The following is a 12,407-nucleotide window of genomic DNA, read 5'->3' as shown; positions in this document are numbered from 1 at the left end:
ATACATGAAAAGGACTGGGCTTGTGAAACGTGCAGGAATGCGATACAGCTTATGGTCACACATCAGATAAAATGGACCAAAATATTTGCAGGGCAGTGAAAATCACGTGTCCAAACTTTCTGATTTTAAGCTGAGATAATAACACTAGTTTGTTCTCTAAGTAAACAATTAAATTAATCATGGAATCATTAGGAAAGTTGCATTATGCATTTTTTCATCACTCACTTTAAGCTGACATTTTTGGGGATATGTCAAAGCCCACAACTGACTACCTTCTTTTCTTTCATGGTCGGTTTTGTCCAAACTAATAGGTACCCATTCCCATAAAGACTGATTGTATGTGCCAAAGGTTTTAATCACTTAAAAGCTCATTCACTGTTACAATTTAATTTGGCATACGGTTTTGTCCAAAGCGACGTACATCTGAGAGTTAATACAACACAAGCAATGATCGAGACAGGAGGGAACGAAGTCGCTTAGTGCCAATAAACAGCTTTGTGTTGATTTTGGCGCCCCCTGTGGACAAAGCTGTACCTCTTCTCTCTTTGCTGATTTTGTCCTGTACACGCTTAAGTGGAAGTTTTTAACTAAAAATCTCATCCTGCTTTCTTTAACAGCCTTATGTATCACTCACTTTATATTTCTGCCCTGGAAAATGTGAACAAAGGCAGCATGCAGTTAATCGCTTCGTCTGACACCTACCCCCCGCCAGTGGTGTCAGGCATTAAAAATAACTGTATAGAAATAATCAATCTTGTCGCTGATGGTCTGGTTTAGTAGGTCATATAGAGGCATCAGAATTAATTTCAGTCTGTTTCATAACCAGTGAAAACTCTTCACAGGAGCTTTAAAGTAATAATCTCGGAGATTTTCATCGAATTATCACTCATCACAGTTGGTCTGCCAGAGAGGGTAGGCAGACATAAGCGGATGCTTTTCCGCTCTCCGCAAGTGTTGCGAGTAAACAAACATAGTAATCTACTATGGCTGAACAAACGAAGAAAAGATGAATGACTACAGATACAACTTCAAAAATAAGTGAAAATCCAAAGAAAAAGAAACAAATTGGACGCTCAGATGAAGGCAAACGGTCTAAAAAGGAAAGCGACCGTCAGCCTGGAAAATCAAGAGTTACAACTGGAGCCAACTGTGGATGTCACACATGCAGCACTGTCTGGATATCTGGGAAGTGTGCTCCCGCAATTCCCCTTTATCGCCAAAGAGAACGAAACTGAGATCTTCGAGTTTATAACTTTAAGTTATGGAATCTTATTTTAACCCAAAACATTATCTTTTCCTAAACCTAGCTTAAACCTAACCTTTATATTGTGCCTAAACCTGTCCAAAATGCGACATTTCACAATGACATCCACTTGATTATCCGGTACATCTTTCACTAATGCTTTCAGAAGGTCATTGATGTCATTTTAGAGAATGGTGATAAATTATGTTTTGAGAATTGTTGACAATTGACCTTTTCTCTTGTTTGGGTATGAGGACATGTTGCTTTTGAGACAAACTGTCTTGAGTGTCTGATTATCTCTTACTGAAGGTAGCGCATCATTAGCCAACAGGAATGACATACTTGACATAGATGCCCCTTGTCTTATCACAAACAAAGTGAGATGATTTCAAGAGAGAAGATTCACATGAAGGCACATGCAGGTGGCAAAACGCACAATTCCCACAGCTCTATATCAACAGCGACGAACCCAGACACAGACGATAAGAGGAGCGAATTGTATTCTTGATGACATCAATGAGCCTCCGTCACGTAGTCACAGCATACTTAATCCTTGTTATAGTACTATAACATTCATGTAGCAAGGAATTAGATGCTGCAGGGTGGAGCAGAGAAACGAGATTGTTCTTTGGTCTCAAGCCAGTTAACAAAGGCAAAGCAGATAATCATTCAAGTGTTTGTCTTAAAACATCTTCACTGGAATTTTCTGTTTCTTTATTTAGCCACATCTTCACTTTAATCTGTTGTGAATGTTGTTTATTTAAGTTTCATACAATTACAAATCAGTTAGACATTGATGAAGAGAACACATAATATTTAATGTCTTTTTGAGGTTCAGAAATATAGGTTTGTTTACTCTATTACAAAGAATTAGCCCAGCAAGTGATTAGTCTAGCTTAAGATAAAGGGGATAAATAAAAAGAGTAATAAGTCCTCCAACAACTAAAAGCACATGTCGTGTCTTGCCAGTTAGCAAGCTGGAGAACACAACCTCAGATGAAGGAAATAAGTACATTTTCTTCCGAGCTTTTTAGCTCATTTAAAGACTCTTTTTATTCTAGTCGTGGTGTTTTAACGTCAGATACAATCTCTCTCAATTGTAGGTCTAATTATTAACATTTAATAACAACGTTATTTTTACATTGTTGACATGCTTTCTGGAATCCCTATTCGACCCTGTTTAATGCAAAAGAAATTCAAAACAGGGACACAGATTAAGAGTTGAGACTGTGGCCATTTGACCGATTATGTGTGCAGTTCATTGGCTCACTTTAACCAGTCCTGCTACATTTACCTGCCAAACAGAGAGACAGGAGGGTGGGCGTGGTGTAATTTTCCTTTTTACACTGTGAAGAAAGCCTCACACACATTCATTCTACTCAGCCACCAGAGCAGACGCACTTCTTCAAAAGATCACAATACAACATTGACAGACATCTCTGGAGCTTTCTGGATACTACTGTAATATCAGACCCACCAACAGGGAAGGTAACAGGTTTTATTCTTTCTTTATGTCCATTGCTAATCTGAACTAAAATATTAGGGGTTGTAATAGGAGTCTTATGTGCTTAATGGGAGATTTCTTCTACCACCCATGTCTTGGTGGTTCTTAAATGTCAAAAGTAATACAATTTACATTGTCAATTTGTGTAGGGCTTATTTTGTCCAACCAACTGTCAAAACCCAGAAGATATTCAATGAACACTCAGGTTTCCTCTAAGTGCTTGAAAAATTATGTAAAATTTGTAATTGTCAAAAAACGAACTGATTAATCAACTTATCATTTCAGGTCTAAATTGAAGTTGCTCATTACATTTAATTCCTAAATCCACAAAATCAACATTATCTCAAGGAGCCAGCAGTAAAGGAGAGTTGTTTTTTCTTTAAACCAGTAACATAAAGTGTAAGGTCAGAGTCTCCTCTAGCAATTAAAGGCTTACAGTTGTTTGAATACACTTCAGTAAAGCACTTTGTATAGTTAAAGTCTTGGCTTTGATTCCATTATTAATTTGAGTGTCTCAAAGCTGTTGAAAGCTCTATTAATACGTTGAAATGTAATCTTAAATGCTTCTTTGTTCCTTGTAAAAAAAGGTTCTTTGTTCCTTGTTAAAGGTTAAATAAAATAAATAAATGTATTGGTTGCAAACCTATTTCCTTCAAGGTAATTACACTCAAAGCTGCATGTTGCAATGGAAGAAAGAATGGAAAAGAACAATGTGTATACTTTATAAGGAGAACCGTTTTAGTTTATGTTTCTGACATGATTACAGAAGTTGTACTTTTTTTTTTTGTAACTTAGGACACACTAGTTTCATGCAATCACCACTTTTTACTGAGGCCAGTAAGTGTTCAAGTCTTGGTTTCTTTAGTTTATATTCAGCTTTTAACTAGTGGAATTGTGGCTGTCATTGGGTTTATTGCTGTATTTTACCACAGTAACAAAAACACTTTTATATTGAGTATTATTTCCAACTAAAACATTGATATTTAAACTACAGCGTCTCATACAATCCAACTTAGGAATCAAGTCAAATGTTACCTGCACATAAGGAATTTGTCTCACAACATTAAAGAAGTCTGTGAGTGTTAGTTCATGCTGTTCTTGATAGTGCAGGACAGAATCTTGCCCAACTTCATTCCTCAAGTCGTCTGACCATTCCAATCTGATTGATGGAGACGGGTTATTTTTCTGCGTTATATAATGTGTCCATTCATCTGTCATGACTTCAGCTTTCCCTGCATTAGGCTCTTCTTGAAAACCCATTCTTACTACTTTTCCTTATCCAAACCAAGAGATAAACTACCCTTTCTACAATTTCACTAAAAATATCAAACTGTTGGACCGAACAAACAAGACATTGACACGTTCTCTATATTTCAACCTCACCAGTGGTGGACCAAAAAGCATAATGTTTTTCCTGAGGTTGATGCTCGAGTAAAAATCATGGGTGTGACAGAATATTCCATCTTCGAGGCCAAAGGTATTTTAACACAGTGATCCCACAGGTTGCATTTGGGTCAGTTGTAAACCTAACAAGAGAAGGTCATACCCTGTCTCTATTAGAGCAGTAGTTCAGCTTTGGCTGTGGCTCAGTGATAAAGTTGGTCGTCTTTCACTCGGAAAGTTGGTGTGTCGGTTGGTGGTAACTACATGTCTAGGGAAGGGTTTAATACTTACAATATTCCTGGCCAGCACACCCATGTGGGGACAAATGGAATAGGTAGAATGTAGCCCAACTGGGGCCCAACCAGTACCCATGTTTGCTGGTATGCCATGGTATGCCCATTTCTAGCCCATCTTCTGAGTGGTCATGTGGGCTCTACCACCAAGCCACTTCAAAGCCATCTCTGAGTCAATGCCCAGAGTAATCGCTTTTTACCAAGGTAAGGCCAAGTTGGATGTTTTGTCTGGGTGTTTGTTTGGTTGTAAAGTACATCCCAATTCTCCTATATTGAGCTTCATGAAATGCTTCTTCCTGAGACATTTAAATACATTTTGAAAAACATTGCTTTTGGATTGGTCAGTAAGAGTTATAAAAGAGTCTCTGTGGTTCCAGCTGACTAGACCACTATTTTTACTTAAATAAACTTGAACAAAACGGAAAGCAGCACCAATGTCTGCACCGTTGAAAACTCAAGCAAGCAAGAGGAAATGTACTTGGTAGTCTGTACATGTTGTTGATGTTTTTGTTTGGAAAATTGGTCTGTCTTGATTCAAGTGTGTATTAATCTCTCTTTTGCGTTCCACAGGATGTCCATATACGGCAGTTTTCTGTCTGATGAGCAGTTCCAGTGCTCCATCTGCCTTGATGCATTCATTAACCCTTCGTCGACTCCATGCGGCCACAGCTTCTGCATGGCTTGCATCAGCAGATACTGGGATGGCTCTAAGGTATGTACAAGAGTAAGGGTGTTGTGTTTGAAACCAACGATCAGCTTTGTTTAAAAGACAGAACTTTAAAGAAGGAAGTTAGGGCAAGTAATGTACAAGACTTAACTTACACCTTTTAAGAACAGCTCTGAGACTGGGCATTGATTAAAAGACACAATCGATCCATTCCTTCTGCACTTTGGACTACCCATCGTTCCGTCTCTCCTCTATCATAATTATTGTCTTCTGTGGTTCCTCTTTTCATTTGCTTTTCAATTCACCCTTCCTCTCTCAGGTGTGCCAGTGTCCTCTGTGTAAGAAGACCTTCCAAAAGCGTCCAGACCTCCAGATCAATAGGACGCTGCGAGAAATAACTGATCAGTTCAGATCCATGAGAGGAGTGGGGAGAGAGAAGAAAAGTGAAGGGGCAGACGGAGGAATACCAAACGGGTTTTTCGATGAGTTAAAGAAGAAGCTGCCTCGACCTCTGCCAAAAATTCCTGTGAAGTGGAACCATGAGGCTACAGGTCAATTGGGGTTTATCGTTCAAGGGGTATATCATAACATCGATCTCAAAGTCTCAATCCCAAGATCCCAGTAAATGCCCTTTCATGATGGTTATGATATATCCAACTGGATAATATCAGTCATTTAGCATCAAGTGCCAACATGATAATTAATACTGTAGCACTTAAGTGTACAAAGGACCTGCTTCAGCCCGATTCCATTGCTGTCTTTCTAACCACATTAATATTTCATTACAACTCTGAAATACTTGCTTTGACATATTGTTTGCTGCAATCTTGTTCTTTGTGGCCAAAATAACCATATTTAAAACAGAACTTGGATACATATTGGTATGCCTCTATCCTAATTGAGAGTTTGCTGTGGTAGCATCTCGTAGGCCACTAGGTAGTCACTAGGTAGCTCTAAGTCATTGCTTGCTTTATCATCTAAGTAATACAGTAGCAAATCAGACCGAAATCTTTGCACTTACTGCTGTCACTAGGCAAAAGTTCCAAAAGTACCAAATGCAAATGCCGAATGCAATTTAATTAAACATACACACACAATAATGACATTTTTTTATCATACTTTAAATTCTGTATTCATTCATACACAGTTGATGAGCCAGTCTGGTCAGAATAGTTGCACATTTTGCAGATGATATATGACTGTTCTGTCAGAGTTATGTTGCACAGCAGCAATTGAAACCAGGAGCACTTGGATGGCAAGACATTGCAATGTCAACAGGGCAATACATCCCTCAATTAATCATCTTAGACTATTAAAATTTTCCTTGATTTTGTTTCTCAGCAGACACGACCTTGATGGCATCTTCGGTACCAAACTCCAGTCCAATTGCTTTCATGATGCCCCCCTCTGGACCTCCTCCACCACCTCCCCCTACCTATCGCACCAGCAACCGAAGAAGGTTCACAGTGACTGGTGCTGCAAGCAGCCAAAGCCTACCTCTCTGTGAGATCCACCACAGAGGAATAATGGTACTATACTTCTACAAAATTACAAACCAATTTCTGTCAGTGATTTTCAGATTCCAAAAGTCCTTGGTGCTTTTTGGAGGTCATAAAGATTGTATATGATATTGGGAACTCTATGCTGATTAAATTTCCATTGCAGATAAAGGTTTGACACTACAACACACACTCTCTCTTACTGATTACAGATTTACTGCAGGACTGACAGATTATGTATCTGTCCTGATTGTGAGACCGAGGACCATAAGGATCATGACACAGTGACTGTAGAAGACCAATGGAGGGACACCAAGGTGGGAAAACATGATGGAGAAACCGAGAAGTGAGTCATTTAGAGCTTGTGGAATTAACCTCTGTAGTTTCTTTGTTTTAACCAGGCCCAGCTAAGTGTGTCAGAGAAGGAGATCCAGGATATGATCAGACAAAGAATCGGGAAGATCGAGGAAATCAAAATGTCAGTGGCTGAACTGGAGGTAGGACAAACACACTTTTGTAAACAGTTGTGTGGAAATCTGTAAATCCTCCTGTCATCTTGTTTCAACCATTATTCACATATACAATCACCAACATTAAGATTTACTCAACTTGCTCCCGCTAACATCAGACTTTCATTCAACTTTGGTCGCCAAAATGATGTGTGCGTTCATGCATTTTTATATTTTTTTTCCAGAACTGTCTGGTTCACTCCTTTCTCAAGGCAACGACAACTATAATTTTTTCTGGCTTTTGCTTGGACATTGGTGTTCCACCAAAGTTTTAGTCCGCTTTCATTATGTTTTGGGGTTGTCTGTCCCATTCTTGTGAACACGATATCTCAGAAACGCCTTGAGGGAATTTCTTCAAATTTGGCACAACTGTCCACTTGGACTCAAGGATGAACTGATTTAGATTTTGGTGGTCAAAGGTCAAAGGTCAAGGTCACTGTGACCTCATGTCCATTCTATTCTTGTGAATGCGATATCTTAGGAATGCTTAAGAGGATAAGATATTCAAGTGATGACATTTTATACCCAAAAGGTCAAAAGTCAACTTCACTGTGACAACATAATGTTCTGCAAAAACCCTTTTCTGGCCATAACTCAGGAACAGAAGGGGACATTGTGACCATATTTCACATTCGGTCAGATACTGAATCAGTGACACTAATCTTTGGTGCCCACCCTGAAACTGTAGTGATTGTATAGAGCTTCTGTGCTGCCGGCCTGAAGATGCGTGTGAAGCATCCACGTTTCACCAAGAAATATACTTTATACCTTTTATTAAATTCCTTCAAAGTCTTCACTGTATGAGTCTGGACAGACATGGTTGTAAACTGCAACTTGACTGATTGGCAGAGGCATACAGCCGCGAGGCGGTAATTCTAGTTTGGTAATCCTCTAAAATCAAAGGTTTAATCAACTTTTGTTTCGGGTTCCACCAAAATTTGTTAGGGGCACATTGGGCTCCACCCAAATTTATTTTCACTCTCTATTGTTTATCTGAAGTTGGTGGTTGAGGGGTTTAACCATATTTCAGGGTTGTCCCTAACTTTTGGGTTTTTACCAAAACACAAATTCTGCAGCTGACATTTGAGCGAGACACGGCGGGCAGCGTTTGCCTGTTTTCTGCGCTCGTGTCTGCAATCCAGCGCTCCCAGGCAGAGCTGATGGAGGTGATGGAGATGAGCCGGAGGGCCGGCGAGCACCAGGCCGACGCTATGATAAGACAACTGGAGCTGGAGGTCGAAGAACTGCGGAGGAGAGAAAAGGCCCTTGCCGAGCTCACCCAATTAGACGATGCCCTACACGGTGTCAAGGTTGGCACAGTTTCAACGCAGTTCAATTTGATGATATATAAATAATCATAAGAAGAGTGAAATTCAGGGTCATTTTCACTTACTTTCCAGACGTTCCCAGTCCTCGCCAATCCTCCACCTGCAAAAGACTGGTCTTGTGTGTCAGTGAACTCTGACTTAGGAACAGGGACCATCTATAGGTCGCTGGCAGTTCAGGTGGAGAGGTTCCAGAAAGAGCTGAGGACTGTCGCAGAAACAGGTCAGTGAAATGCAAAACACGAGGCTTGTTGACAAAGATAACAGACGATGAAAACAGGGAGAATGTTTTACTGAGATATTTATGATTTTGGTAACGATAGAGAAGATCACAAATGAGTATGTAAACTGCACCCTTTTTCTGTGAGTCCTTAAGCTGGTTACGTCAATAGATATATCAACAGATACCTCTGGTGGTAGAATTTAGTATGGGCTCTTTATCCTACTGTGTTATATCAGTGTGTCAGACTTTAAGGACTGAATTTAGCCAATAAACAAAGTGATTTAACCAACTCTATACTAATCCAAAAATGGCCCCAATTCAAAGGACAAAATATTGGAATATGTTCAACTGACTTTCTCCAAAAAGCTCCTGATACATGGCTCCTTTTTCCTCTCCAGGTTTTCCAACCTTGGTGTTGGAACCCAGTCCAGTCCGAACACAGTCCAGTGAGTGTCCTTAAATAAAGGTCTTTACTGTACATAAACCAGTAAATGACATCTGTCATTCAGCTTAAATTTTTCAGATTCACACCATTACCTTTCTTTATCCATCTTAGCTTGAACGGTATAAATCTATACAATGCGTTAGTGAGTATTAACAACATTTGTCTGACACTGTTTTTCTGCAGGGATAAAGAGGGTACAGGAGTATGCAGGTATGTTACAGTCACACAAATTGAATATTATGGACAAAAAAAGACAGCTTAATTATATCAAAGAATATTTTACCCACGATGGCCCTAATACACAGTCGTATAGCAAACATAGCTTGATATAGAAATATATGACATTATTTACATTTCTTTCCTTCTTTCAACACAGTGGATGTGACTATGGACTGCAACACCTCCCATCCAAGACTGATTCTGTCAGAAGACATGAAGAGTGTAAGTTTCTATTTTTATATCATACAATCATTCAAAGTATTTATTCTGAGCTTGTTTTTTGTATTAAAGTTTCACATAATAATAATAATAATAATACATTTTATTTGAAGGCGCCTTTCTCGGCACTCAAGGACACCGTACATAGATATATATATATATATATACACAAAATACACATTAAAAGAGAGAGAAAAAACAAACAAAACAAGAAAAACAAAAGTGACCAAGCAATAAGCGTCATGTGGAATAAGCAGATTTAAACAGATGTGTTTTGAGTTTTGATTTAAAATCGGGGAATGAATCGATGTTTCTGAGTTGGGGTGGTAATGAATTCCAGAGACGGGGAGCAGAGCGGCTGAATGCTCTGCTCCCCATCGTGGTGAGTCGGGCGGAGGGGACAGACAGGTGTAAGGAGGAAGAGGATCTGAGGGAGCGGGAGGGAGTGGGAACATGGAGGAGGTCGGACAGATATGGGGGGGCGAGGTTGTGGATGGCCTTGAATGTTAACAGGAGGACTTTGAATTGGATACGGAACTGAACCGGGAGCCAGTGGAGCTGTTGGAGGACAGGAGGGATGTGGTGGATGGAGGGGGTTCGAGTAATGACACGGGCAGCTGAATTCTGGACCAGTTGAAGTTTATGGATGGATTTGTGAGGGAGGCTGAAGAGGAAGGAGTTATCAAAAATCCAAATTAAATACAAAGCACGTGGCACATGCACAGTACTGGCCAACTGTAGTTGTTTGGTTTTAACCAAACAGGTCTCTGCACCCATCATTGCATTTTGAATGAGGAAGTTGGCTTGTCTTTATTATATAATTGCAGGAAGGAATCTTTACAAGGCGACACTACATGAACTGCCTTCTTACTTATGTTCTCTGCTGTCTCCGAAAACTTTCATTGGCCGCAGCCTTCGGTCACATGGATATGTAATGTTTGTCATTCCTTGAACTCGATCTGTCATCAGTAAAAGTGCTTTTAATGCCTTTGCTCCCTCGTCATGGTTTCGAGCTACAGGGTCACCTCAAACTAGAGAAATGAATTAGCTTGGAAGTCTATATGAGCCGAATTAAGGAGCATTTGATCAGTAAATGCAATTATCTTAGTCAGTTGTACGCTCTGCACTTGAAACTTATATGTATCTGTCTTTAATCTGTTGTTTGTTTTTTGTGAAACTTTTTATACTGCCGTCTTGGCCAGGACTCCCTTGTAAAAGAGATCTTGTATCTCAGTGGGATAATTTCCTGGTAAAATAAAGGTTAGATAAAAAAATATATATATCTGCAGGTGAGGTGTGGAGATCGCCACCAGCTGCTTCCAGACAATCCAGAGAGGTTCGACAGAGTCGTCTGTGTCCTGGGGAGAGAGACGATCTCCTCTGGGAGACACTACTGGGAGGTAAGAGACACCCTCCATTACATCTGTATTATTTCAAACAGAATCATTCCCAATCTGCCTGGTTCTTTTCTAAAGAAAAATGCTTCAAAATGACACATGGTACGCTACAACAATCACAGAGAGAGTATTGTACATGTTAGTGTTTGATAGTGTGAATCTGCTTCCTGTGAACAGGTGGAGGTGGGCGGGAAGACCGACTGGGATCTTGGGGTGGCCAAACAATCAGTCAACAGGAAGGGGAAGATTGATGTTACCCCAAGCAACGGATACTGGTTCCTCAGCCTAAGAGACAAGTAAGTTTAGTCATTGGTGTACTTGTTACTGAACTAGTGAGCCACTACCTGGTGAACACTTTTGAGCTTTTAGCAGCAAAAGTGGTGGAGACAAAAAACAGAGCTAAAAGGAGACCGAGTATTGGACTTGAGCTGTAAACTGGGTAGTTAGTATTTCTTCTGTCCCAGTCAGAAATTTGAAGTGGAACACCCTCTGTAGTCAGATTTCCAACTTTGAAACCAGGAAGAATGTCATCAACTTTGACCTTAAAATCCAAGATGGCTGCTCTGTGCATAAACAGTAATAAAAGCTGTAGTAATAACTGTTTATAATAACTGTTTATTGAAATTAAATAATGTTGCTCCCTAATTGCTGGATAAGTAAATTGGCAGCTTTTTCCTAACTTCTTAGCCATTACATCTTTATAAGGTAATACTATGTCTCTGTTGTGTTTACAGTGTTTCTGCTACCCCCAAGTGGCCAAAAATGTCAGATAAAGCAGCTTTAATCTTCTCAGCATCCTATCACAACTTTTTCTTCTGTTTATTTTACAGATTTTTCTTTAATTTCGTTTATTTTTTCCTCTTTTTTTCTCACCCATTCTTACAATTTACTATCCTGTCCATTCTCTGGTTTTCCTCCATCATTCCTCTCCTCAGGAACAAGTATGCCTTTCGCACTGAACCCTCCACAGACGTCCCTGTGAATCTCCGACCACAGAAGATTGGGGTATTTGTGGACTATGAGAAAGGACAGGTTAATATCAACACCATCCGTCTCTTTTATCTCACAACATTTTACAATCAAGTTTATGATCTCTAAAGCTCTGTTTCTGAATATCACTCTATATCATTGTGGTTCTACAGGTGTCTTTCTACAACGTTGACTCTAAAATCCACATCTACACGTTCAATGACACTTTCAGCGAATGCATCCACCCCTTCTTCAGCCCCTGCACGAATAAATCTGGAAAGAATGACGGGCCTCTGATTATCACGCCTGTAACGCTGACAGAGTGACAGAAAAAAATCTGAAAGCTGTTTGTTGTTCCTCTAAGACAACTCCTGTTCTTATTTTTTTATGTAAATATTCACTGTTGACTTCTTAAAAGCTTGTTAGCAGAAGATGCTGAGTTTATTAATACAATTAAAACCAATTTAATGTTGTATTTGTACAATCTTTTATTAAAGTGTCATATTCTGATA

The 12,407-nt window shown here is 39.6% G+C and overlaps 1 protein-coding gene across 2 annotated transcripts; it reads left to right on the top strand.

Annotated features, from left to right (window-relative positions):
• Positions 1–2,630: 2,630 nt before the first annotated feature.
• LOC138600572 (E3 ubiquitin-protein ligase TRIM39) lies at positions 2,631–12,405 on the top strand. Of its 2 annotated transcripts, none has more exons than XM_069672030.1 (15): positions 2,631–2,731; positions 4,994–5,135; positions 5,410–5,641; positions 6,435–6,619; positions 6,802–6,906; positions 6,991–7,086; positions 8,175–8,408; positions 8,499–8,646; positions 9,045–9,092; positions 9,275–9,301; positions 9,468–9,532; positions 10,819–10,929; positions 11,104–11,222; positions 11,862–11,958; positions 12,069–12,405. In XM_069672030.1, exons 2-15 carry the CDS (start codon positions 4,995–4,997, stop codon positions 12,219–12,221), a joined length of 1,761 nt encoding a protein of 586 aa, XP_069528131.1. In that variant the 5' UTR covers positions 2,631–2,731; position 4,994; the 3' UTR covers positions 12,222–12,405. The 2 variants fall into 2 exon arrangements, with proteins under 2 accessions (XP_069528131.1, XP_069528129.1); XM_069672028.1 differs by having other exon boundaries at positions 6,432–6,619.
• The last annotated feature ends 2 nt before the right edge of the window (positions 12,406–12,407 follow it).

The sequence above is a fragment of the Semicossyphus pulcher genome, unplaced genomic scaffold (assembly GCF_022749685.1).
Source record: "Semicossyphus pulcher isolate SPU_LCO1_2020_fin unplaced genomic scaffold, fSemPul1.0.p SCAF_21, whole genome shotgun sequence".
NCBI lineage: Eukaryota > Metazoa > Chordata > Actinopteri > Labriformes > Labridae > Semicossyphus > Semicossyphus pulcher.
The sequence above is the reverse complement of the archived record's forward strand: the minus strand, read 5'-3'. Positions and strand labels throughout refer to the sequence as shown.